This window comes from Thermobia domestica, chromosome 11 (genome assembly GCF_964235325.1).
Source record: "Thermobia domestica chromosome 11, izTheDome1.hap1.1, whole genome shotgun sequence".
Classification (NCBI taxonomy): Eukaryota; Metazoa; Arthropoda; class Insecta; order Zygentoma; family Lepismatidae; genus Thermobia; species Thermobia domestica.
This window is the reverse complement of record NC_137464.1, coordinates 155,761,400-155,787,091: the sequence shown is the minus strand read 5'-3', so window position 1 is coordinate 155,787,091 and position 25,692 is coordinate 155,761,400. Positions and strand designations below refer to the sequence as shown.

At 37.4% G+C, this 25,692-nt stretch overlaps 1 protein-coding gene across 9 annotated transcripts in view; it reads right to left on the bottom strand.

Annotated features, from left to right (window-relative positions):
• The window catches only part of tty (tweety), a 485,971-nt gene that overhangs the window by 182,130 nt on the left and 278,149 nt on the right, over window positions 1-25,692 (bottom strand). For all 9 annotated transcript variants that reach the window (XM_081731237.1, XM_081731240.1, XM_081731242.1 and 6 more), the window contains exon 3: window positions 14,099-14,259. In XM_081731237.1, the coding sequence (XP_081587363.1) occupies window positions 14,099-14,259 (161 nt within the window). The remainder of the gene's footprint in view (window positions 1-14,098; window positions 14,260-25,692) is intronic.

Below are 25,692 nucleotides of genomic sequence, written 5' to 3'. Positions count from 1 at the left end.
CCCCCTCCCGCAAGAGCATACTTTGGCCCACCGCCTTCGCCTTAACATCTTTTCGTGGAATGATAGATAACATAATAAATACTTCCCTGTATCTGTGAATAATGAATTAAATCCATGTAACTACTAGACCTAAATATTCATAAATGGAAACCACTTTGTTATACATATAATTTATTCAATAAGCTTCAGAATGGAAGATGGACTTAACTCTTTGCAGTCAGTGACGTCAGTCTTCATGAAGAGTATTCGTCCCTTTCGTACATCAAGTGAGAATTTCAATTTTGAGAACAACCTCTCTGCAAAATTGACAGAGCCAGGAAGCGTCGAAAACAACAATACGCGGTAAGAAGTTCTGAAAAAGCTAGATGTCAATGACTTATATTCACAATTAAAATCCTTGTTAGGTCAAACACAGAATTCTGATCTTATTTCAGATTTCAGCTGTTACCCAAAGCAAATTACTTCCACTGGAAACCAAGAATCAGTATTACAACTGTAATTTGTTTGCAATATTGTGCCTTCTTAGAATTTCATCATCAGCGAGATTAATTATATTGGAAGGAAAGAAAAAGGAAAATTTTGGATATTGTATCACGCAAAGATATAAAACGACAATGTAACTGTGAATAATATAGATAGTAATTCTAAAGTTTGATTCACTGTCACTGAGACGACTATCTTCACACAACTCATCAAAATAACATTTAACCTTTTTGAATCGTTTGCATCTATATGATGTCTGATCATTCCACGTCTCACACAGTTTAATTGCTTCTTCCTTCAGATTATTCTAGTCATTCCTTTTCTCTTGTAATTTGCTTACACACTTTTCAAGAGTCGACACCCCTATTTCAAGATCACAGTTTTCCCTGAAGCAATTTAGATACTACATTTACTTCCGATAATACCACGGACATTATCACTATAAGAAATACAAATTCAAAATCATCTGTTGATTCTATCAAGCATTTAGCTTCACTTCTTTCATGTACAATCTTACTGGTTAGAGGCTATAATGAATTGCCCCCCCGCATTGCGGGGATTCGCGCCATACTAGTTACGCCCCTGGTGAGAAGTCTTCAGATTAATGTTTGAAAAGACATTTTACGTAAACTCTTCATACCAATGGTTAAGAAACCCAAAAGTTAATCGCCAAAGAAACAAAAGTTTTACTGGATCCAGAGTTGCCATTCATAAGGCTTATTATTATTATTATTATTATTATTATTATTATTATTATTATTATTATTATTATTATTATTATTATTATTTTGCTATGAATAAAAGCCATTTAAGTTATTTTTAAATCAGATTCATATTTGTTTTAATTTTATCTTTTAAAAATTAGAGGAAATGATAGCAGGAATGGGGCGACTGAAAGAATGTTTTTCTAATCACCGCTGAATGCAGAAATTAAAAGAAATCGCCTATTAATACAGTCAATTAAGGAACTCATTGTAGTAACATATAACTGCAAACGATTTTTTCTTTCTTTCTTTCTTTTCTTTTTCTTTTTTTTTTTCAAAACCCTTGTTGGAAGAACAGAATACATTTTTCAGCCGAAAGTGAGGTCTACGGATACGTATCATTCGTATATAGTACTGTGACTAGTATAACTTCAACATCGTCAATATAATTAAGGAAAGCTGTTTTCGAAACTACATAAAAGTCATAGCATTTTATTTTATTTTATAAATTCGTACATTTTCTGAACGAATGATCGGCATTTAAAAATTTTCATATGGTAACCCCGACTGGGAACTAGCTTGTGTCACGACATCGTCAAGTCAGTTGTTACCTAAACTTCATGGGCGCCCGAAGGGAAGCAGTGGGGACGGGCCCCTGGCCTACAAAATGTATACGTAATATAGCAAACCACGTATCTTAAATATCAGACATAATATAGCAACCAGGATTATTCCCTCCTAGAAAATGTTTTACGGACACCCATGCTAAACTTCCCAAATATTTTCCTAGAAAGAAGATTATGAAAGGATAAAAACTGATTGCGATAAACACAGGCGACCCAACGCGAACAGTGAAGAGCTAGTACGCAGATATACGAAAACTTCAAGACTTCCGAAACGGTACAGCAATACAATAATAGTGATAATAATACACTGAAACTTTACAATTAAGAAATCTAAGTTCAATCGTAGGAAGAGTGAGATAGTTCATTATTTAAGAGAGAAAATGTTTTACGAAATCAGTTGATTAAAAAAAGAAGAAGAAGAAGAAGCAAAGGTTACTTCATATATTGTTTCATGGATATAATTCAGTAGTATGAATTGAAATAGATTAGTGAGTAATTACTTGTAAATATGAAATAAATAGTATTTCGTAAAGTGTCATAATTATAACATTCATTGCTGCGCATATCACGAAGTTGAAACAGAAAAAAATGGATTATACTTTAAGGTTGATAATAAAATACTTATATATATTTATTTACAAAATATTAGGAAAATCATTGGAGCATCTCGAGAAAATTGTTGGAACAAAACACCTGTAATAGTAAACTATCTTCTCTGAAATTTTCTACGAAAAAAATAATTAAATAATATATTAGGGTTGTTGGGCCGCGGTGGCTGTGGTAGAGCGTTCATCTCTGGTGTATGGGGTCCTTGGTTCTATCCCAGCTCCCGTCAAGTAAGCTTTGTGACGGACAAACACCGTGTGCGTGAGTCTCCTCGGGGTTCTTCCGTTTCCTCCCACTTTCTTCATTCCACCACTTCATTCATTTCTCATCATCACCGTCTCCTTTAGCCTAGCCGGCAGATACGCGGGACGTAAAACTTGAAGATTTCATTTCATTTTCATTAGGATTGTTAATGAAGTATTTATTTACGAAATATAAACGCAGCAGTTGAAGCTGTTATTGGCAATATAGCTTTCTTTCATTTTCATTCTTCAAGAAAGTACGTTGAGGAAAATACGAACTTCCTCCTGGAGAACTTCGTTGTTAAGGCAGCGGTTTAAAATCCGATCTCGATAGATGCTCAAATTCACACTAACAAATGGATGAACACAACTCAATAACAACTTTTTAGGCATGAACAAATCCATTGAGATGTCTAATTCCCTACTGTTATCCCTCGAAAGTATATAACTTATCCTGTCTGCAAAGTATCCCTTCTGGCTTTATCCAAGAAAAATGACAATTACTGTAGGATTGTTAACGAAATATGGACCAAATTCCCTAAGCAGAATTTGAGAAAATTGGCCGGGAAAAAAAATCTCACGCAAGTGTAAGCTACTCCTTGTATAACTTTTCAACAGAAACTTAGTATGCCTTCTTGTAAGTTGCTGATGAAATAACTTCTGAGATGTTTTTTTGAAAATTATTCTTAGACACTCACTCCGAGAGTATATTACGCCTTTGGAGTTTTCAAGAGAAATTACTTACGCCTTATTGTACTACGCCAAATATTTACTACGCTAAAACTTCCGAGAATCGAGACAAGGAGGGAAAGAAGTCTTTAAGAATCGAGACGATACGAGAAAATCTTATTTTTCATTTCGTTTCGTCTCGTGGGCTACACTATTCAGTATCACTTTCATTTCAATAAATGGCATGGTTCTCGCACAATATATATTTTTAGCTTTACAAATTATTTGGTTCTCCACACTTTCTCGAAAATTACGCAGGAGCTTTTATGCTCACGCATATCACTTTGATCAACTCAATCAGATCCATCGATTGCTATATGTCTTATCTTTGGACTTTTTATTATTTTGTTTTTCGACAAATGCTAGTAATATTTTGGAATGCATCGCAATGATAACAAAACCATCTGCTCTTCAACGATGCCTCTTCATCGCAGTACTTCTCGTCCTAATAGTTCCTCTCAGTATTGAGCACCTCTTTATTTTGTTTCCGCCAATCATGTAGTAGAATGTGAAGTGTCCCTAGCATCTGTCGCCTCGTTGGCTGGGTGGTTAACCCTTAAGGGATCCGGGGTTTTGGGGGTATTTTTTAGACTTTCAGTCAAGCAGCTACTGTATTGTCACTATTTATCCTAGGATAATGGTTCATACCTCATTCTCTTCAGAATGAAGCTGGCTTGCAAATTGTATCACTTGCATGACCATACCATATACCAGAAGAGGGAAAATTGATTTCAAAGGGAAATTTTCGGAGGGAAATTTTTTCGCACTTTGCGCCCCTCTGGAGCGGCCCTGTGTAAACGTAGAGATCTCAAAAACAAATCTGATAAATAGTACTTGGTAGACTGAATGTGTGTGCCAAATTTCAAGTTTCTATCTTGAATACTAAGGGCGGGAGAAATTTTATCAAGAATCCTCACAATGCCCAAAAATTACCGCAAAAGACCATGATCTCAGGTAAAAAAAAAAAAAACTTCCTGAGACTTCCCTAATTACCCTAGGGTCATGTCTCGCCCATAATTCTCTTCAGAATAGAACTGCCTTTTAGACGGTACGACTCGCGTGTCTCCACCATGTATCTAAGGCGGGAAATCCCAAAGAAAGGGAATTTTTGGTCTAAATATCCCTTTTTTCAACTTTTGCACCTCTGAAATCCCTGTTTTAACGCAGAAACCTGAAAAAAATTTGGTAAATACTCCTCGGTGGACTGAATGTTTGTGCACAATTTCAATCTTCTACGTGCAAAAATAAGCCCGCAAAAAAAAAAAAAAAAAAAAAAACGAAAATATCCAATATTCCCCTATACAGAAGTATATTTTGATAAAAAATCCCTGAGACATCCCTAATTACCCTAGAGTCATATTTTGCCCATCATTCTCTTCAGAATAGAACCGCCTTTCAGACGGTACGACTCACGTGTCTCCATCATGTATCTAAGGCGGGAAAATCCCGAAGAAAGGGATTTTTTGGTTTAAATATCCCCTTTTTCAACTTTTTGCCCCTCTCGACCCCTCTGTTTTAACGCGGAAATCTGAAAAAAAAAAATCTGGTAAATACTACTCGGTGGACTGAATGTTTGTGCAAAATTTCAATCTTTTACGTGCAAAAATAAGCCCGCCAAAAAATAATGAACATAGGCTTAATAAGAGAAAATATATATTTTAAAATTATGACGTCATCACCTTCTATGTCTGGACGCAGGAAGGTGTGAAACCATACGTAAGGTATACAATGCCTCTGGACTTGAAAAACAAAACAAAAAAACGGGACGAAAAAGCTCAAATAGAAGAGTTATAACGCAATATACCATGAAACACCCGTATGGCATAAATTGTACTATCGGATCCCTTAAGGGTTAACGCGCCTAGTTTTGGATTCCATTCCGGTGGAAGTACTCGCTTAGCATCACACTTATAAACACTGGTCACCTCTCATATAGCCTCAGTGCTGAAAATAGATATCTACTAAACTCTACGCGATACAATCCAATGTCCCAGAAGTAAGTTAAGAGATACAAACAACACCAAAATAGATTAGGCGCGCACCCAGAGATTTTAAGGCTGAATTTACGTTTTATGAACAAATGCTCAGTGAATTGGTTAGTGTTGTATTAAAGCACAATTCCTCCTCCCCGTCTGCTTGCAGGATGAGCTTGCTAGTTCGGAGTGCGGTGTCATTCTGTGAATGCAGTCTTGCTGTGTCGGAAAATGACCAGGTTTTGACTGAGGTTTGACCAGATTCGACCAGGTTCGTCGAAGACATGAGGAGAAAGAGGCCTCAGTTGGGGAAAACAATGAATTCTGCACCAGGACAACACACCGCCCAAAAATTATGTTTGTCGGGATTTTTTTTGGTACGTAAAGCATTACTATCATGAAGCATCTCCCTGCTTGCGAGATCTAGCATTATGTGATATTTTCTTTTCCCGAGTCTGAAGTCTGAACTCAAGTAAACATGTTTTGCCTCAGTTGATGAAGACAACTAGACATTGCAGATTTCCTATCTGAACTCACTGAAAATGACTTCTACAATATTGTCATCAACAGCTGCAGCAGCGAATGTGGAAGTGTGTTAATGGAGAAAGGTTCCACTCCAAACGTGATGATCACACCAGGCAGTAATACGATAATTACCAGAACTTATGAGTAAAGTAGTTATCTGTGTATGTATGTGTGTATGTGTGACATCTCATATATGTGTTAAAGTTACACTAATAATAGAAAGGCAGACATGAATTATCACCAACATGCTTCGCCAGAACGGTAGTCTTTTGACCAAAAATCTCCCACTTCTTTCAATAATCATGAGAGGCCAAAACAAACTAAGGTCCTCATTCTCCGGAATACAGGCGAAGATAGTTGGAAGGAGGTGGGGGCAAAACGCACACGTATATAATATAGTTCTTTTACAGTCTTTTCCCGGTAACGTGGGGTCGACATTTTTGATTATTCGCTTCCATCTTGCTCGGTCTTACCTCTAGTAAGCCCTAAAGGGGTAGAGGGGAGGGAGAGAAAGAAAGAGAGGGCACCAATATCAATTGTTGAACAGAATAGTCCCTTTGACCTGGAAGCAAGGGATAAAAATTTAGGGAAGTTGGAAGAAGGAAGTGGAAGATATGCTCACTTTACATTATTTGAGGTATAATTAATCATAGTACTTAATCTTAATATTGAGTGCTGCTTACAACATTGTATACACTGTTTATTGTTATTTTACGGTTTCAGATAGAAACTGAGTTTTTATATTGAAGTTTAACCGTGATGAGTTTAAGCATGTGAATTCCTAATTTAATAATAAAGTTGGGTGATACTTTAGGGGAAGGGAAGATAAAATAATTATCTTGTGGGTGCTGCCCAATGCTTCCCATATCTTCGCTAATGCTCCGGAAGTCAATTTCTAACTGGGTAAGGCAGAGGGTGTTAAGAATATCCGAAGCTGCGCATTCGGTTTTCAAAACACAACTGCTATGTTTAATGCCAGATCTCTCATATCAAAAGCAAAAACTCCAGGAATTGCAAGAAGAGCAACTGAAGATCAACTAGGACATGTGCGAATTGAGCAAAGCAAGAACAGAAGAGCAACTAATCGAAGTAAAGAGCGGATACCTACTCCATTACTGACAAGGGAATATTCCAGTTTCATGAATTCAATTGCTGCAAATGATTGCTAACACTGGATTCAGCACTAAAAGAAACGGTGAAAAAGAGGATGTTTAGTGGCAGACCGTATACAAAGTGGGAGATAAGTGAAGGAAAAGTGCGAAGACAGAACATAGAAAATGTCTAGGAACGCACGTTAATTTTGAAACGAGTAAAGGGATTGAGGTCAAATGTTGGACATGAGAGATGCATGTAGAACTCCACTGAATGTGAATAGACGTAATGTGAATAATGGGGGACATCTGAAAAGCCACCATGTTGGAATTAGCGCAAGAAGAATATACGGGAAAGGGGTCGTGTGACACATGCCTCTCGACGCACACCGTCTATTGAAATCAATAGTGACCAATACAGTTTGAGACCTCTGTTTAATTGCAACTATTGTGAAACTTAAGAATGATTGTATGGTTAATACAAAAATTGAGGCAACGGTCGACACATTTGAAAAAACAATAAAAATAGTGTCATGAATGCGCCAGGTGATGTTTGCAAATATCCAGTTTTGTAGAAATCATGTCTAATCATACCTTGGCACTTTGGTACTGAAAACTGGAAGTGGGTGAATGATTGCAAGTTTATGAAGTTGTCCCGTTGTCATATTTTGAAGTCAAATGACAGAAAACTGGTGTCTGTTATATAGTTTACGAAATTCGTACAGGACGGAAGAACAACACATCCAATGATTGTATGAGTGACGTGCAACCATCAGGGATAAGGAGTCGGGTAAGTTACATTGTCCGGTTTCTGAACCAATTCTTCATCTTTATTGGTTCTCCATGAATCAACGAGGAGCAGCCGTTTTATCTGCTCTATAGAAGGCCAGAAAACGTCAGTCATGAACTCTTTCAGGTTATTCTTGGTCATATTTGCATTTTTACCAGCATATGAACGAATATTGGGTGGATCGCATCGCTTGTTGGCTGGAAAGTGGCCTCATTCACGTCACCTTTACGACAGTATTGCTACATTTTCATAGCGTGGAACGCCTCTTGTTGCAGAGGTCTCAAACTGTATTGGCCACTATTGATTTCAATAGGCGGTGTGCGTCAAGAGTCATATGCCACGTGACCCCTTTCTCGTATATTCTTCTTGCGCTATTTCCGACATGGCGGCTTTTCAGATGCCCTCCATGATTCACATTACATCTATTGAGTGGAACTCTACATGCATTCCTCATATCCAACATTTGACCTCAATCTCTCTACTCACTTCAAAATTAACATGGCATTTCTAGACATTTTCTACGTTCTATCTTCGCACTTCTCTCTCACCCTGTGTAAGGTCTGCCACTAAACACCCTCTTTTTCTCTGTTTCTTATAGTGCTGAATCCATTGCTGGCAATCATTACCAGCAATTGAATTCACCAAATCGGAATGTACCCTTGTTGAGCATCAGAATGTGCAAAGCCGGCGGAGTTGGATTGGAGAAGAACGAAACAAGAAACTCCGAAGAAACATGCAGCCTGATGAAGAAAAGAGAAATTAAGATTGACAGTGACGATGTGATATTCAAAACAAAATATATGAAACTTCTGAAAACAATATGGAAATCTACAGAGGTTGTTCAGTCTACATTTGGCCAATTTCGACTTACCTAAAAATTTAGAAGAATCCATGGCGCCAGGTCCGTAAGTGCTCGATGTTTTTCCCTTGGTTCCTAACAATAGCCCGACAGCGTAATTTCCATTGTAATAGGCTTCTCTGGAGAACTGGGAGGGGAATCTTGTTCTATTCCCTTTGCAAGTTTTTTCAAAGTCCTTCCACAGTTGTCACACGCCGTTTTCCCAAAGCCCACTTCAGCAATCCAAATCCAAAATAGTCTATAGGACTTGCATCTGGAGATTTAACAGGTACCTCATTGAAAGGTATCACCTGTATACCACTTGCCTCCTCCATCTCCCTGTAGAATGCGAGGGACGATCGTGAGGTATGTGATGAGGCCTTGTCCATGTGAATGCGTACCAGATTGGCGTCATTTCGTTACATTGTTGGAATCTCATGCTCGTAGATTGGCTGCATGATCTGCTCCTGAAGATACTGCGAATTTATTTTGCAGTTCTTTGCCACCCTACGAATCTTTAGTTTACCTAGTTAACTGTAGCCAGTAACGACCATGAACCCTTTTGGGAAGCATTCTTTACAGACACGGACCCACCTTCTGAAGTTCTTGGCGCTTTTCTTTCGGTACATGATGGTTCTCGGTTTGCCACAGTTGGAAAGTAAATCCATGCTTCATCGAGCGTTACAACGTACATCCACCTTTGTTTTGCCAGATGCCGTTCGTACAGCTTCCGGGCGTTACACTTTAGTTCCTTTTGGTGGGCATCCGTGAGAAGATGGCCGCGAGCTTTCAAAACTTTTCCAGCTTGAGTTAATGGTGTAACGTCCGGCTCACAGTCCCCAAAGACACGTCAAGACGATTAGCCATACACCTTTGTGTTGGCGGATTTTCTTGCATTGCCATTTTGCAAAGTTTCCTCTGCATGGTGGAGGTGGCCTTGGTGCATTCCCGCTTCCTAGGCAACTTCGTTGGTGATTCAAATGGTGAAGCTTCGTTGCCCTTGTACTTTTTAATAACATTTTTTATTCCACTTAAACTGATGTTGCAACCATTCTTCTTGCAATGTTTTCTAATGACAGAAACAGTAAAGTGGGCGTCATAAAGAGCCGCAACATAGTCTTCCCAAAACCAGCTTAGTTTGGGCGGCATTTTGGTCACAGAGCGGAAACCCACACACTTGGAAACAAATTTAACACAACACTCACAACAATGGTCCTGTTTTGTGCGTTATTGTCGTCCGCGTGGAAAAACAACTCCGTTCCCAGGAAGCCACTGCACAACACAGCAGGACGCCACGAGCTAGGTCGGGTGAGTCCATTCTGCCCGGGAGGGGGAAGGAACGAAATCGGCCAAATGTAGGCTGAACAACCTCTGTATTAGAGCACCCTCGTGGCTATACTAACTACAAATTCAGCTGCATCGCTATGCACTTTTTACCACGTTGATTGGACGCTGTTTTGCAGTTGTTTTATACACCCTATCTGTGAACCTACGTAAAGGACTCTGTGGCCGGGCATACGAAGGTCAAAGAACGAAACAAATCACACATTCTAGTTTCAGACTGCCTTATGCAGAGTCGTTTTGATGTATGATTAGCTTCATACCACAGGTCTGACTACTGCAGGAAATATATGTTAGTCGAACTCTTTAATATGACACTAATCACGGATCAGAACGACTCTGCATAAGGTCCATTGAGTTTTGTGCACCTGATTATTCACCAATTGGGTTCAAGTCACATTGTTGACGATGACGATTTTTGGCCACCTAGGTTAGTGAAATTACACACTGTGCAGCGGTGGTTTTGGTGTTTGGAAGTGCATGTATCTGGCACTAGTCAGTGGTGACAACCCACTTGTCATTATATGTCAACATTCTGTCGACGAATGGGTTCTTCTACAGATGAAAGAACAAAGAAACATACAGTAGGTATTTGTACATCTTGCTTTCTAAACAGCAGATAATTTACTCCAAAACTGTTTCCCAAGCTGGTGGGGCTGTTCACGAATGATTTCTGCATTGCAATTGAAAGTATCTCCCAATTCCTTACATGATCGTCAGTAATCGAAATCGACAGTCGATTTGAGGGATACTTTTTGTCTATGGCTTGTGGACATCCTCACGAAGGGATTCATCACCGCTATTAAATTTGTTTAACTTGTGCTGAGCTCTCCGCTCATTTATCACATTATAATAGAATAGTTGACTTATGTTTCTTTATTATTTCGTACAATATCAAATAAAATAGATATACAATTCGCTCGCATGTAGAGCCTGCGGTCCTTTGGAATGGAAAAGAGACCTTTGGGTAAATTAAGAAAAAACTGAAGAGAAGTAATAATAACCAGACTGGACTGCCTCCTTACAGGATAGGATGCAGTTGATATGTTGTTTCAGCGACGATGAACCTGGAGTACCTTAATCCATAGCTTTATTTAAAAAAAAACTATTGTGACTTTATACTAAAGAGATTTTTCTTGCAACACTAGGAATATGGTAGTAATAATCAAAGTTTGATCTTCTTGACTGTCTCCTATGTTAAAATAGATAATTTGTTTTCGTATGTGTACTTCTACAGCACAGCAGAATCACGGAAGTTTACATCCTGATATACATAAAGTATGAAATTAAACGGAGAAGAGAGAAACGAATCCAAATAATATGAACATTTTTAAAAATCAATTCGTAGCATACACATTTAAAGGAAACATTCGTCATAACACATCACATATCCCGAGCACTGTTTGTATATTTAAGGCCAACATACAGCTGGTTCTATACAAAGTTACACGCCCAGTTACTTTCTTCAGCGCTCATGATACTATATATATATATATATCCCTGTCTAACATCACGTCCACTAGTGATCGAACGTAGATGTATTAAAATTAACCTATGGTATATATTCTTTAAGCTAAGTATCGTCGATAACAATCAGCTTTAAGAGAAGGTTGAATTTAGACTCAATCTGCCTCATACAGAATCGTTTTGAGGTATGATTAGCGTCATATTAAAGGCCTCACTACTGCACGAAACATATGTTAGTAAAAATATTTAGTATGACATTAATAACGCGTCAAAACGACTCTGCATAAGGCCTATTATGTTACTAGGGTAAATGAAATGAAACGAAATCTTTGAGGTTTACGTCCCACGGTTATGCCGGTTAGGCTAAAGGAGACGGTGATGATGAGTAATGAATGAAATGGTGGAATGAAGAAAGTGGGAGGAAACAGGAGAACCCCGAGAAAACCCGCACACGGTGTTTGTCCACCACAAAGTTCACTTGGCGGGAGCTGGGATCGAACCCTGGACCCCAAGCACCAGAGGTGAACGCTCTACCACTGAGCGTTTTTGAAAATTCAGTCCGAAAAATTAATGTGTGTGTAGGGGCGGATTAATTAAAGAATAATATTTAAATAGTGAGTCACATTGGAGAAGCTAACATTGGAAATTTGTTATATGGGAGTTCCTTTCTTTTCTTTTGTTTTCTTTTACCTTCTTTTCTAATACATGGATTGCGAATATTTACTTGTACGAATCTTGGAAATTATGGTTGGACATAGACAAGAAATTAATTTTCCTTTCAGAGAATACGAATATCATTTGTTTGAATAAATTCAATGTGGAGGATTCAGAAAGAATATAATGGGACGCGAGAAAAACAGTGTCCGCCGTAAAACGCAGGGGAATTTGTAACTTATACAACTCAGAGGTTATTTGTTACTTAGTACTGAGAGGTCTACACACAGAAATAAATATTAATGTAACTTTTCCCATAATTTAAAATCTACTTTCACTACTATACAACACCTGATATGAATTATTATAAGTTATAGAAGAAAAATACTAAAAAAATATAGATATTCCAAAAGAAATTTTGAAATATATTCAGTATTTTTGGCTTATCGAAAGTAATCGATTTGCAATCTAATTGTGCTACAACTTACAAAATATTTCATAATCATGTATATAAAACAATTTCTTGTAGTATTTATACTCTACAAAATGTTGTAGGTAAATATATATTTTCTATAAACAAAACTGATATTCTGTATAGAAGACACAATAATCTTTCAATAGTTCAAGTTTCTAAAATATAAATCTACTACATTTACAAAATTGTTATTTAAATAGTTTTCCAAACATGCTTCTTCATATCCACAGGGATAGGGTAGTCAATATGACATTTAAATGGCTTCTTTCATGCCATTTTAAGAGTAAATACTTACATAAAACGCATATTTACACATACACACACACAAAATAGCTTCGCAATTTTAAGCATTAAGATGAAGAAGTAAGTATGAAAATAATGTTTTTTTTATGGTATAAAGCAGAAATCTATTTTCGGATGCAAAAACATGATTTACAAAAGTAAACAAAAATATTTCCTCTCCCTCTTTTTCCCCGCTTCCCCCTCTACACTTATCTTAACCCTCGGCACTGGTCTAGTAGTTACAAAGAGCACCTTTGGTGCACGGGATCCCAGGCTCGACTCCCAATGGGAAGGCTTAAAATCTGAATGCGTTACGGTAGTTCGGATTCCACCTTATACCTAACTAGGTCCAGGTCTCATAGAGCCTCGGTGCAGAAAAGGGAGGTTGAACCCCAACTAACCAATCTAGGATTATCACAAGTCAAAATGCAAACTAAATAATATTTTTTTAAAAAAAGATTGCGACTTTCAAAATTTTGTTCCGTAAATAGGATAACGCATTCATAAGGTCAATATATTATGCTTTTAAGATTATACTTTAAATAAAAGTCTTAATTATATGTTTAGTTTAATAAGTGTCATTTACTGATGTTTGTTTTGGGGACTTACGTTCATATTAAATAACCTGGCGACGGCACTATTCCAAACTTTTCATTACAAATACTCGTAACATCGAATTAACCTTATTTAAAGGAATTGATGCAGTTCTTGTTCATAAGGAAAATTAATTTTCACGTTAAATTGATGAAACACACGCAGTTTCAAAATAAAACGGTTTATTTTTTCTTGAATGCATCTAAGTAAAAACAGAAAATGTCTCATTTTGTCCAATCATAAAGGGGACAGGAGGTCGAGGTCTTTATGGGTTTCACATTTTCTTTTGCAGAATTCTTGTTATTATTATTAAAATTGTAATATCTTCTTTCATTACGGAAAGTTCATATGGAAATAAACAAGAGTTTTACTAGTATTTTTGCGAAAGTAAAAATTAACAAATTGTGATTCTCTATCTTCTTGTAAAAAGGTTAATGCAGCTCAAGGAATTATTTTGACAAAAACGGTAATGTGTTTGTGATATCAATCATTACTCATAACATAACCATCTGTTATATGACGTCAAAACTAAGGACAAGCAAATTATAGTGATATATGAATTCACAAAGCACAACTTAATATTATTTTTTTAAATACATAAAAGTCCAAATTTTGATATTGCGCATTGTTCTTCATTTACTACAAAACTGTTTTAAAACAGAGAGATATTGAACTTACCAGCAGAGTACTGTGAAGATTCCAAGCGTCCATTTGAGTGGTGTGATACTACGCTTACGTCGTGAGTTTCTGTCACAGCAACGAGTTAATAGGTAAATAAGCAGCACCAAAAGAGTCAGGATGAGCCAGGCAGCTGGAATCGAGGCCAAGATTCCCAATGACTGTAACACAAATCGAAAACAAAATTAAATACTTGCGAAAGACAGAGCTTTCTCAAATTATTGTCGGGGAATCTAGATTAAAATTTTACCGAACATGTTTGTGAGTCTTAGGCATCAAAAATTCTTTAAATGGTTTCTGTAAGCAACTTTAAAAACCTTTACTTCATGAAGTTTTACTAACCTGCATTTGTATTTGAATAAGCTACAAAGCAACAAACTCACATTAAAAGTGACGTTGCGAACTGTTAAGTCTGAATAGTATGTAAATATTAGTCTCACTTCATTGAACTTTGGAATACCAGTTAGTCAGACATCTGCAGTACAGGATGATCTAAAAGTGTGGAAATCCAAATAAAAGGCAGGTCGTTGAATTCCTAAGAAAATTTCAAATGAGAACAAGGTATTACAACATACGGTTGCCATATAAAAAAATGAAAGTGAATTCACGATTGTGGCTATCGACATCATATGTCGTAAAAGTTTTTCCCCCCACCATTACTAACAACCTACAATGTTACTTTCCAATTGTTTTAAAATCCTCTCTTTTATTTGATTGTTTCCGCACTTTTGGACCACCCTGTATAATGTACTACGATATAATTTCTTAAGAAATCTTTTTGGTATATTAAATGCTTATATATATATATATATATATATATATATATATATATATATATATATATATATATATATATATATATATATATATATATATATATATATAAGAGTAGGTACTTCGAGAAAAGAAAATCAAGTTATACTGTAGTTCATATCCACCAGTTATATGCGTGTACAACTACGGTAGCTAGTTTTTGTAATGAGTCCCAGTTACGAAATAATTTCAAACTGAAGATAATAATAACTGGGAGTTTGCAGATGAAGTTTCAGGTCCTAGCCTCTACACATTCAAAATGCAACTTTGATATCACGCTGGGACAGCATGAATAGAATCTACTTTACCGTGTAGGCCTAGTTTTATATTGCTGCTGATAGGGATGCGCTCGAGTCGAGACATGTCTCGAATCTCGACTCGACTCGACTCGAATTCGAGTCGAGATTCGAGTCGAGACACACTTTGTAAAATTCGAGACGAGTCGAGACAAACGTATTTCTCGACTCGAATTTTCGAGTCGAGACGGCTCTTAAAAATCTCGACTCGACTCGAATGTCTCGAAAATCTTTCTATAATTTTTAATATTATTTTGAAGAAAGTATTCACTCAGAAACAGCCTTGAAACCAATTCCAGCTTTTATTCCTTCAGAAAGGTACAGAACGCATAAAATTAATAGTTAATCTTTAAAGATCAAGATTTAATTTTCAGCTCAATTCAGTTAATTAGAACTAATAGTTAATGTCGTTGTATTTGGTTGTACTGCAAATATAATGATAATAATAATAATAATTGATTATCTAGTTTGTATAAAACTATTATCCGTAGTCTAAATCTAGTTTGTATAAAACTATTGCGATAAAGTGAACTTCATAAATTCTCTGAATGAGCAGTTGGTAGTCTATAGTAATTTAGCATAGTTATAATTATTGTGTTTTCGTTCCCATGAACGCAATAGGGTTACGTAACTTCTGGATTATTCGCTTGCCCAACTATTCTGAGGCTTTAATATGTTGCAGCATATCACGAGCTACGGATAATATATAATGTAACATTTGTTGTAAATCACATATTATGATACGAGACTATTTTACATAGTATATCTTATCTAATATAAATAAAATAAAGAGTTTGTTTGTGTGTTTGTCTGTCTGTCTGTGTGCGACCTGGGGACCAGACGAGTGGACCGAGAGATCCCAAAATTTGGTCACGGGTACCTTAGTTCAGGCCCCAGATCAAGACGAAGCGTTTTCTTTTATTTCGAACCAGGGGGGTCTCGGGGGGGACGTTTACTGGGACCGACCTGGGGACCAGACAAGTTGACCGAGAGTTACCAAATTTTGGTCACGGATACCTTGGTCCAGGTCCCAGTCTAAGGCGAAGCGTTTTTGTCAAAATTGGAACCAGGGGGTCTCAGGGGGGCGTTTAGCGAGACATGTAGTAAAAGTAATCCAAATTGATCGACATTAGTGTCAAATCCATAGTTTTCACGATCGCTGAGATCAATGGTGACACTTCCATCAGCGATGACTTGCAAATTCAGCTACTACTGTATGCGGGCCGGGTGTCAGCGGGTGAGGAATACCGAGACATGTATAAATAGCCCATATTGATTGATACTAGTGTCAAATCCATAGTTTTCGCGGTCACTGAAATGAATGGTGATACTTCCACAGGTGTTGACTTCCTAATACAGCCCCCATGCGAAGAATGGGTATATTAAGCTAGTATTACAATAAATGGACTGCTTGGATGCCAAGAACTAGTACAGATAAGTATCATTCACTTCTATGAATAGGTATTTTTTTAAAGGATTTTTGTAAACACTAAGTTATAAAACAATGAACATATGTCCAACATATGTCCAACATTTGACAACATATATCCAAATTCCATATATACTCTTTCTAAACTAATGAGTAAACTCATTAAGAACACCAACTGATATCAATAAACAGTAAAGAAAACAATACTTTATACTTCTATCATTTGGTACACATCTCTATGAAGCATAGCTTGTTTCTTTTCGAAATAGCTCCTTCGTGTCACAGCTGTGGTTAGTTTTGTTTTGTGTTAGGATGAAAGAGAGAAATGCAATATTTGCTTCGCGGTGAAGTTATATATATTATTAAGATGAGCGGTGATAAGCGAGGTTTAACAAAGAGTGCCTTTCGGATGCACAATTTAACGGGTAGTTGCAGTCCGTGTTGAGAATCGAACCAAAGCTATGTAAGACATGTTATGATAAATCCAAAAGGTGTGTTGTATCGGTGCAGTACCAGTTTTTCACGTTTTTCAAAATGTTCCAAAACCCAAAGAATAATCTTTAATTTCTGATATTTTAGTCGTCACAAATTACAATTTTATAATGTAGTCAATGTTTATAATTACTGGGCAGTTGGGCGTTTAAACTAATGACATCATAATAAAGTCAAATCCATAATTTTGAGTTGAATTGATTCTGAGTTTAACGTCCCGTTCAGCAGCGAGGCTATGTGAGACGTGGACCTACTGATTAACGTGGAATCCGAACCACATGAACTCCCACCGGGAATGAAGCCCAGGTTTCCCACGCCAAAGGCAAGTATGCTAACCGTTAGCCACGAAGGAGCTCCACCATAATTTTAGTGGGCGATAAGAAATATCTCGCCAGTGCTTTTACAATAAATAAAATTTTATAAGTATTAAAGAATAGTGGTAAGAGATTTTATAATAGCTCTTTTATTTATGAGATATGAGTATTTTGAAAAAAAAAAAACAACTAAAGAATAGGTTGGCGGAACCACAAAAGACTCGTAAAATAAACTTTCTTATAAATACATACGCACCTTACTCACCTTTTATAATTGCCATGCTTACGTTCTCCATAAAAACAGAAATTCTCTTTTAGTGATACTTTACACAAGATCATGAAGTGGGTTCAAATTTAATTAAAGGCAAAATACAATACAATAATCCGCAAATATTGCCTCAAGTGAGTTTAAAGATTTCTAAACACTAGTGCGAAACCGGGCTCTGCCGTTGCGATCGATTTAGAGGTCTTGAGACGAAAGTAAGAAGGGACTTACGCACACAGTAAGTAAAAACAATTAATATGCCTGTAACTTTCCCCCAAATGGGTGTATCTTAAAACTAACCTCACCATTATTTTTCTAATTAAATTCTAGCCCGAAATTATGTATCATATTACCCTATTCCCATTTTGAAAACTTGACCTTAATTCAAAATGGCGGATTTCAAGATGGCTGCCATCAAGGTCATATCTACCATACGACTTCCCCCAGGACTTATATGTATCCACATGGTTTTTCTTCACTTTTGTTCATTAACGCTCCGTTTACAAAGGGTAGTAAGGGACTTCTGTAGTAATCTCTAATAAACACATCACAATTCTTAAAAGTTATTAAAAAAAATAGAAAACATGCACCATGGCAAAAATTTGTCATCACAAGTAATGATGCATACATGCCTTCTATCAGCAAAAAAAGTTTCATTGAAATTGGAGCCGGACATTTGAGTGATGTCCCTTGTGGGATGTGATTGAACGTGACGTCAGAACACATCGCCCCCCTTCCCGGAATTTACGGGAATTAGGTGACCTGAGTGAGCACATGTGGTGCCAGCTCTCTCCAGCGACCTATCAAGGATCATTGCGTGTATGCCAAGACGTGTCGCCGTTTTTATCCATGCCAAAAGTCGACATACTGACAATTAGGTACGTAGTCATGATGGTCTGGCTGATGTGTGCGTATATTTTAACTCGTATATTTTGTCTCGACTCGAATTTCGAGACGTCTCGACTCGAATTCGAGTCGAGTCGAGACAGAGACTGTCGAGTCGAGACAGAAACATATTTTCGAGTCGAGACACGAGTCGAGACAACATTTTCTCGAGACGAGTCGAGACAGGCTTAAATCTCGACTCGACTCGACTCGAATGCATCCCTAGCTGCTGACAAAAGGCATAAATGCAAATCAATGATTCAGTCAATGGAGATCCGACAGAGGAAATTTCAGAAATGAATCAATTAGGATAATTGTCAGATGACTTGATTGCATTCATCCGTTTGGCCGGTAACTAGACTAACAGACACTGTTTACAGAAGTTGCATGTCTCCCTGACATTAAGATACCTAGTCATATCATAAATACTGATACAAGTTTTAAGGCAGTGTGCACATCCAGTTTTTAAGGTAGCAGTCAACCTGCCTGTGCAAACGGGTGGAGTGGGTCATTGTGAGTTGAGCTGTCATAGAGAAATTGCGTTCATGAAAGTAAAGCTATGTAGTGGGGCGATTACAAAAATCGTGTGGCAGAAATAGCTCTTCATAAATTGTGTCAATCAACCCCCGTGATATTCACAACACTTAAAAAGTTGAATATTAGCAAATCTTTCGTGTATCGGACTATCAAGCGATTCACGGAGACTGGGATAGTTGGCGATCGACCAAAGAAAAGCCACCCACGCAGCGTAAGAACCAAAATGTTAGTGCAAGCAATGGCGGCCTGTATTTGGAGAAATACTGTAAGGAAGAAGTCTGTGCTTTCTCGTGAGCTGAACATTTCCAAAATGTCAATGTTTCATGTGTTAGGAAGTGACTTGGGGTTGAAGGCTTACCGGCGTCACGTCAATGCACGTCAAAAAGAGTAGGGAATGATAAAAGCAAAACGCCTATTGCAGCATTACGCAAACAATGGACACAGAAGAAGTCTTTCAACATTGCGGAAGCTTTCAATCGACAGAATGACCAAGTGCATGCTTGAAGTCCCCAGGAAGCTCGGTAGAAAACTCCGAAGAACCAGTGGGGTCATCATTCGGCCTCAGTCAAGGTTTGGTGGGGAGTGGTGTATGACGGCACCACCAGGCTGCATTTTTTGTAAAAAAGGGAAGAAACCGTCAGCGAGAGTGTACGAAAATACTGTTTTGAACTCTCTTGTGAAGCCTTTGAGTGACATTTTGTTCAGGAACCAACATTGGACCTTTCAATAGGATTCCGCACCAGCCCGCAATGCACACTCTACCCAGGACTGGCTGAGGAGAAATGCCCCGGATTTCATTGCTCCAGATGATTGATCTGCTACTAGCTCTGACCTCAACCCGTTGGACTACAAGTTGTGGTCAGTGCTTGAGGGCATGGTCTGTAAGAAGAGGCATGCCAATATTGACAGTATGAAACTTTTTCTGGTGAAGGCAGTGGCGGGTTTCCCTATAGAGACAGTGCGTAATTCTATAGATGAGTGGACGCAGAGACTTAAGGACTGTGTGAAAACCAAAGGCGACCAATTTGAAAAGTAATGGATGCTATGTATTCATTAGACTTGTAAGTAACCTATACAATAATGATATTAAAGTATCTTTAACACTTTCAAAATAACTCAATTCCAGTGTTGTGTCAGCATTTATAGTACGGCTATGTAATGGCGCATCGCAACCATCTTTTCTCCACTCTCCAAAACTTAAAGTACTAATAAATAATTAAATAATAATAATAATAATAATAATAATAATAATAATAATAATAATAATAATAATTATTATTATTATTATTATTATTATTATTATTATTATTATTATTATTATTATTATTATTATTATTATTATTATTATTATTATTATTATTATAAGATGAAGAATGTTTTGAAGATGGTTTTGGAAGAAGAAAGAAGGGTTAAACGTTTTGTCTTATAGCAAAATCTGAAACAAAATGTTACCTGAACTTTTAGAAAAAGCTACGAAGAATTCGAAGTTAACATATTAAGGACCCAGGACAAAACCTACTAAATGTCAATTCGGGAATTTACATGTTTGTTTACAAATACATGTTATTTCTTCTAAAATCCATGGAGATATTAGATTATATCCTTATTATTTTTAAGTTGCTACGCTTTAGGAATTCCAGTATATTGATATTTTACGTTAGTGCTTGCGTGAACTGTAGAAGAGAACGGAAGTTTTGTTTAAGTTGGTGGTTTTCAATACCTCACCTTTGAAACATTTCATCATCAATCATCCCCTTATAACTTTGTTCCTATTTATTCAAAATACACAGCACGCCATATTGTGATTATAGTATTCAACATTAAGATACTGCGGATGTGCATTGCCCCGTCCCTCTCAGTAACGTGGCAGACGTTCCAAAAATTTGGGTGTTTGTGATGTCCTTAGTTTACAACATTAAATAATAAATCGGGAAATATAAGATTTTATTTGACTAAGAAATTATTTACCGGTATTTAATGGAATTCACCTTTGTTCATTACTGTTATAAATATGTAATCTTTCCTAGCTCGAAAAAATGAGCATACGCAGACGAATTTCAAATGTTTGAGGAAAGCATTAGGTTGTGAGACTGAAATGTTCACATTGACGTCTGGTAAGAAACCACCCTCTCTAACGCAACAAATAGAGAGAACGAGGTGACGCATACGCCACACACTTCTTCATATATATTTAGAAAAATCTGGTGTATCCACACAGTCAGAAGGCAGTGTATTATGAAACAAGATCGTGTGAAAGTGCACCATAGAGAATACATGATTGTGAGTAATCTTCCTTTACGAGTTTAATCTAAGACATTCTGCACATCTACCCGAAAAAAAAAAAAAAAAAACATTAACAGTGAATTTGAACCAAGAAAGGTAAATGAACGCACCATATGTCGTTGGTTTGTCAAATTTCATGTCAGGGGGGGGGGGGACAACCTTGAAAGTAACCCCGCAGCCACTAACTAACAGCATGTTATGATGAGTTTCTTAGGAACACCGTGCAGTAAAGCAGACCCTCGGAAAAGTATTCATGCCACGAGTCAGGGATACACCGTACTACTGACTTTCGGCGGATCCGTGTAATCACTAAAGTAAAGAAGTTGACTCATGGCTGACACATGAGTTCACCCGGCCAACCAGAATCGCCATCTGGAACACTAGTTGGATGGATCAGTGTCAACGTTCAAGACAGTTTCCGAAATCATTTCTCCACCCACAGAGACTGTTGCACTTGTATAATTGTCCACGATAGGGCTAATCCACTATGTTGTTTCTTTTTCTCCGTCAAAACAAAACCACCATTGAGAATCATTAGAGTGCTGAACATCATGAAACGCACAGCGAACTTGTTTGCAAGCATGCACCGATAGTCAACAAACATCTTATGTTGTACGCCCACATGTTACTGAAAAGACGGTATAGACGCTCTTTGAGTTGAGTATAAAACCGTTCGTTACTCACCGCATTCTGCCGTTTCTTCTACCGACTACCACCGGAACAACTTCGCTGATGACTAGGTGGTAGAACATGGTTAAGGATTTCCTTATAGCGCAGACTGCAGACTTCTCTCATCATGGAATCCAATCGTTGGCTGAACATTGGCAAAAGTGTGTGTCTGCAGCCAGAGGCAACAGGTATTTAATTTTTTCCCCTTTGAAAGTGGCGCAAGTCAGCTGGATATTTCAATAGCACTAACTCTCAATATTTGAAAGAAAGAAAAACGCTGAGTAAAGACTGTAATGCGAAAATCTAAAAAAAAAAAACTAGGCTTTATTTACTTGAATGTAAATGTAATTGAAGGGCCTTTAGCAAATATATAATTCATTACAACACCATTACAGATAATCAAATCAAGACGCCCTAGGACTAACATGGGATTAAGGGCGTAGAAGTTCATTTTTTTTTTCTTTAAGAAATCGCTACTGGGTACCCAGGCACGCAAGAGCCCTTGACACACAAAGTAAAATTCAAACTCACGAGATTTTTTAAAAGTGCATTTTTATATAATGTACACTTTTAAAATAATGACATACAAAATCACGCATTTGTCAGACTTCTGCTAACCGTTTCATTTCCGATTCAACACATCGCCATCAATACAGGAATGGACATTTTCTTTTTTATATTTTGGCTCAGATCTGCCTGCAAGTCGGTACTTAAAGATAAAACCGTACTGTGCTGTCATAATTGGATATTTTCCTTCGTTTGCTGTATTTATATTCGTATTTTTAAGTTAGACAGGACGAGGACAAAGAAACGCGACTGGTAAAGATAGAGAGGAGACAAAATACATACACAATACAAGACACAAACTACTCAACAAGGAAATAACAATACATGAACTTGATTAAACATTTCCCTAACGAAATCATTTTATGTGTATACGTACGTATTCAATATTAAATATTACTACCAATGTGAGAGTTCGGCTTCAACTTTTCTACCTCTTCAGTCGGTCTATTAACATTCTCTGTATTAGAGTAGAATGAAAGTGCTAGGATCTCGAGGTAGACAAATGAGTACTACGCGAAACGAAGGAAAAAAGAATATCTGAAGTTTCAAGAATGAATCTATCCAATTTTATACCTATTCACAGGACACAAGCTAATATCGGTACATATAGTCACAAAACCAAAGTATATTTAAAGAACTTTAAATTTACAGTAGTTCAAATAATTTATTGTTCAAGTACTCTTCCAGTAATTTAAAGTGCACTGTGTATCCAAGTGCTGGGCCTGGGTATCAATTTGAATACAAAAAGGTAGCTTAAAAATGCCCTGGGTGTAGATAGTTAGATGGAAAACCCAGGACAACATCTTTTGGCAAGCCAAGAAGGTGGGAATGAAAGATAAAGCAGGAGCTTAGAGAGATGTAATTACAATCGCGATATGATCTGTTTAGTACAAGACAGGATCGCCTTATTCTCTATATCTCTGATAATACTGTATCTCTTTATTATTGGAATACTGTACTCGTATGTCGTATCACGGACGTCATTAGAGGGGGATATGTCCCAGTCAAAAGTTTTCTGTATCTTGCTAACTGGCTGTATTTTGACGGTAGGGCAGAGACAGTGACTGTTATTTCGATTAAGGTACACTTGTATCATAGGCAATTTGGAGGGGGTGCGGCAATTTTATTTTTCACAGTTGGCAACACAAGTCATATGTCAAATCAATGTTTAATTTATTCTACGATATTAAATGTGGTTTGGGTAAATTACAGGATTAAAATCTGAAAAGGATTCCTTAGAACTTCACGATGGATGACATAGCTCGGCCATCTCCGCCGTGTTGTACGTGTGTGTGTGTGTGATATGTGTGTGAGCGTCTATTACCTTGCAACCAGGGCCGGCTCTAGGCAATTTGCCACCCCATGCAATGACATTATTTGCCGCCCACATTTCTTCAGAAAGAACAAATCTTAAAAGCAACGATTTTAAGTATGCTACCCCATCATGAACGAAGGGGGGGGGGGAGGACAATCCCACTCAGAAAGGCCTAAACACTACAAACAATCTCATTGTGTCTTATTATATATATATATATATATATATATATATATATATATATATATATATATATATATATATATATATTGGGCAAAAATCAATTGAAATCAATTGCAATTGAATTCAATCATAAAATTTGCAATTAAATTTTTGTCAATTGTTAATTGTCAATCGTAAAGGATGCAATTGGACCATTTAATTGTTAATTGCAATTGAAATCAGCTATTAAAACTGAAGATAAGAAGATGTGTATATATTGTGTTGTCCACTTGTTACTGTTTTCCATATTTCAAATACGGTACTTATAAGAAATGCTTAATAACTACCATCCCTTCGCCCCCTGGGAAGAAAGCCGTGAAACTCAGTATTTTTTTAAAATATATTATGTTTACGGTATTATCCCTCCTCGAAGGAACACTATATGCCCATCATGCATACAATAGGGATGGGCACGAGCGAGTTCGAGCAAGTTTTCTTTAAAACTCGACTCGACTCGAAGCAGGCATCTTTGAGCTCGACTCGAGAACTCGGCTCGAAAAATTTCCCCAACTCGACTCGAATTCGGATCGAGTTTCGAGTCCAGTCGAGCTAAATCTTTTGTGTAGTTCCAAGTACTACTCTCTTCAAGTATCCTACAAAGACAATATAATTATCAATGATACTACTACTTCTACTATAACTAACTAATTATTATTATAACACCATGTATACACATGGAATATAGGCGGTTTGTATCTGAATACTAAAAATTAGTTGACTGTCGATCTCGCTCGTCAAGAAATCTTCAGGAGCCAAGGACATCGATCACGAGGTTCTAGGTGTGAGTTCAGGAGAAGTATTCGGACTAGAGCCAAAAATTGTTGAAAGTTATAGGACTTCAGCCAAACATATTCAAAACTGCTCGACCCGGGTTTAGGGTTGTCAGCGACTCAAGCGGCTCGCTCACAGCTCACTCACTTACCAAGCCGAATCGAGAAGTCAGCCGAGCCAACAGCTCACCCAACCGAGCCAGCTCGAGCCGATGGCTCACCCGAGCCGAACCGAACCGAGTAGACTGCTTACGCCAACCGAGCCGGTTCGATCCATCGGCTCAGTTGAGTTGGGAGTTAAATGACTTACTGTTCCGCCACTATCGAATTTCGAGGTCGTTTCTTTCGCATCGTTTAGTGCCTGTTCTGTACGTTTTGTGCGTCACCGAAAGTGGGTCAAAATGGACCTACGAATATAATGAAACAAGTTAATGCTGTTCTGTCACCAACGAATTTGGAGGACGTTTCCTTCACATCGTTTAGTGTGTATTTTGTACCGTTCTGTTCACCCACTTCCACGTTTTGAGTATCACCAGAAATGCGTCAAAATAGTCCATCAAGGTGTGAGGAAAACGCTCCCTGAGACCCCCTTGGTTTGAAATGTGAAAAAATCGCCTCTGGCCACCAACCGATATCGTGAAAACTATGAATGTGACATTTTTTAAAATTATTATTATTGCTCAAGACAGGCCTCTTCGGTTTCGACACCTGAAGATTTGAACCGAAACGGGCTATCA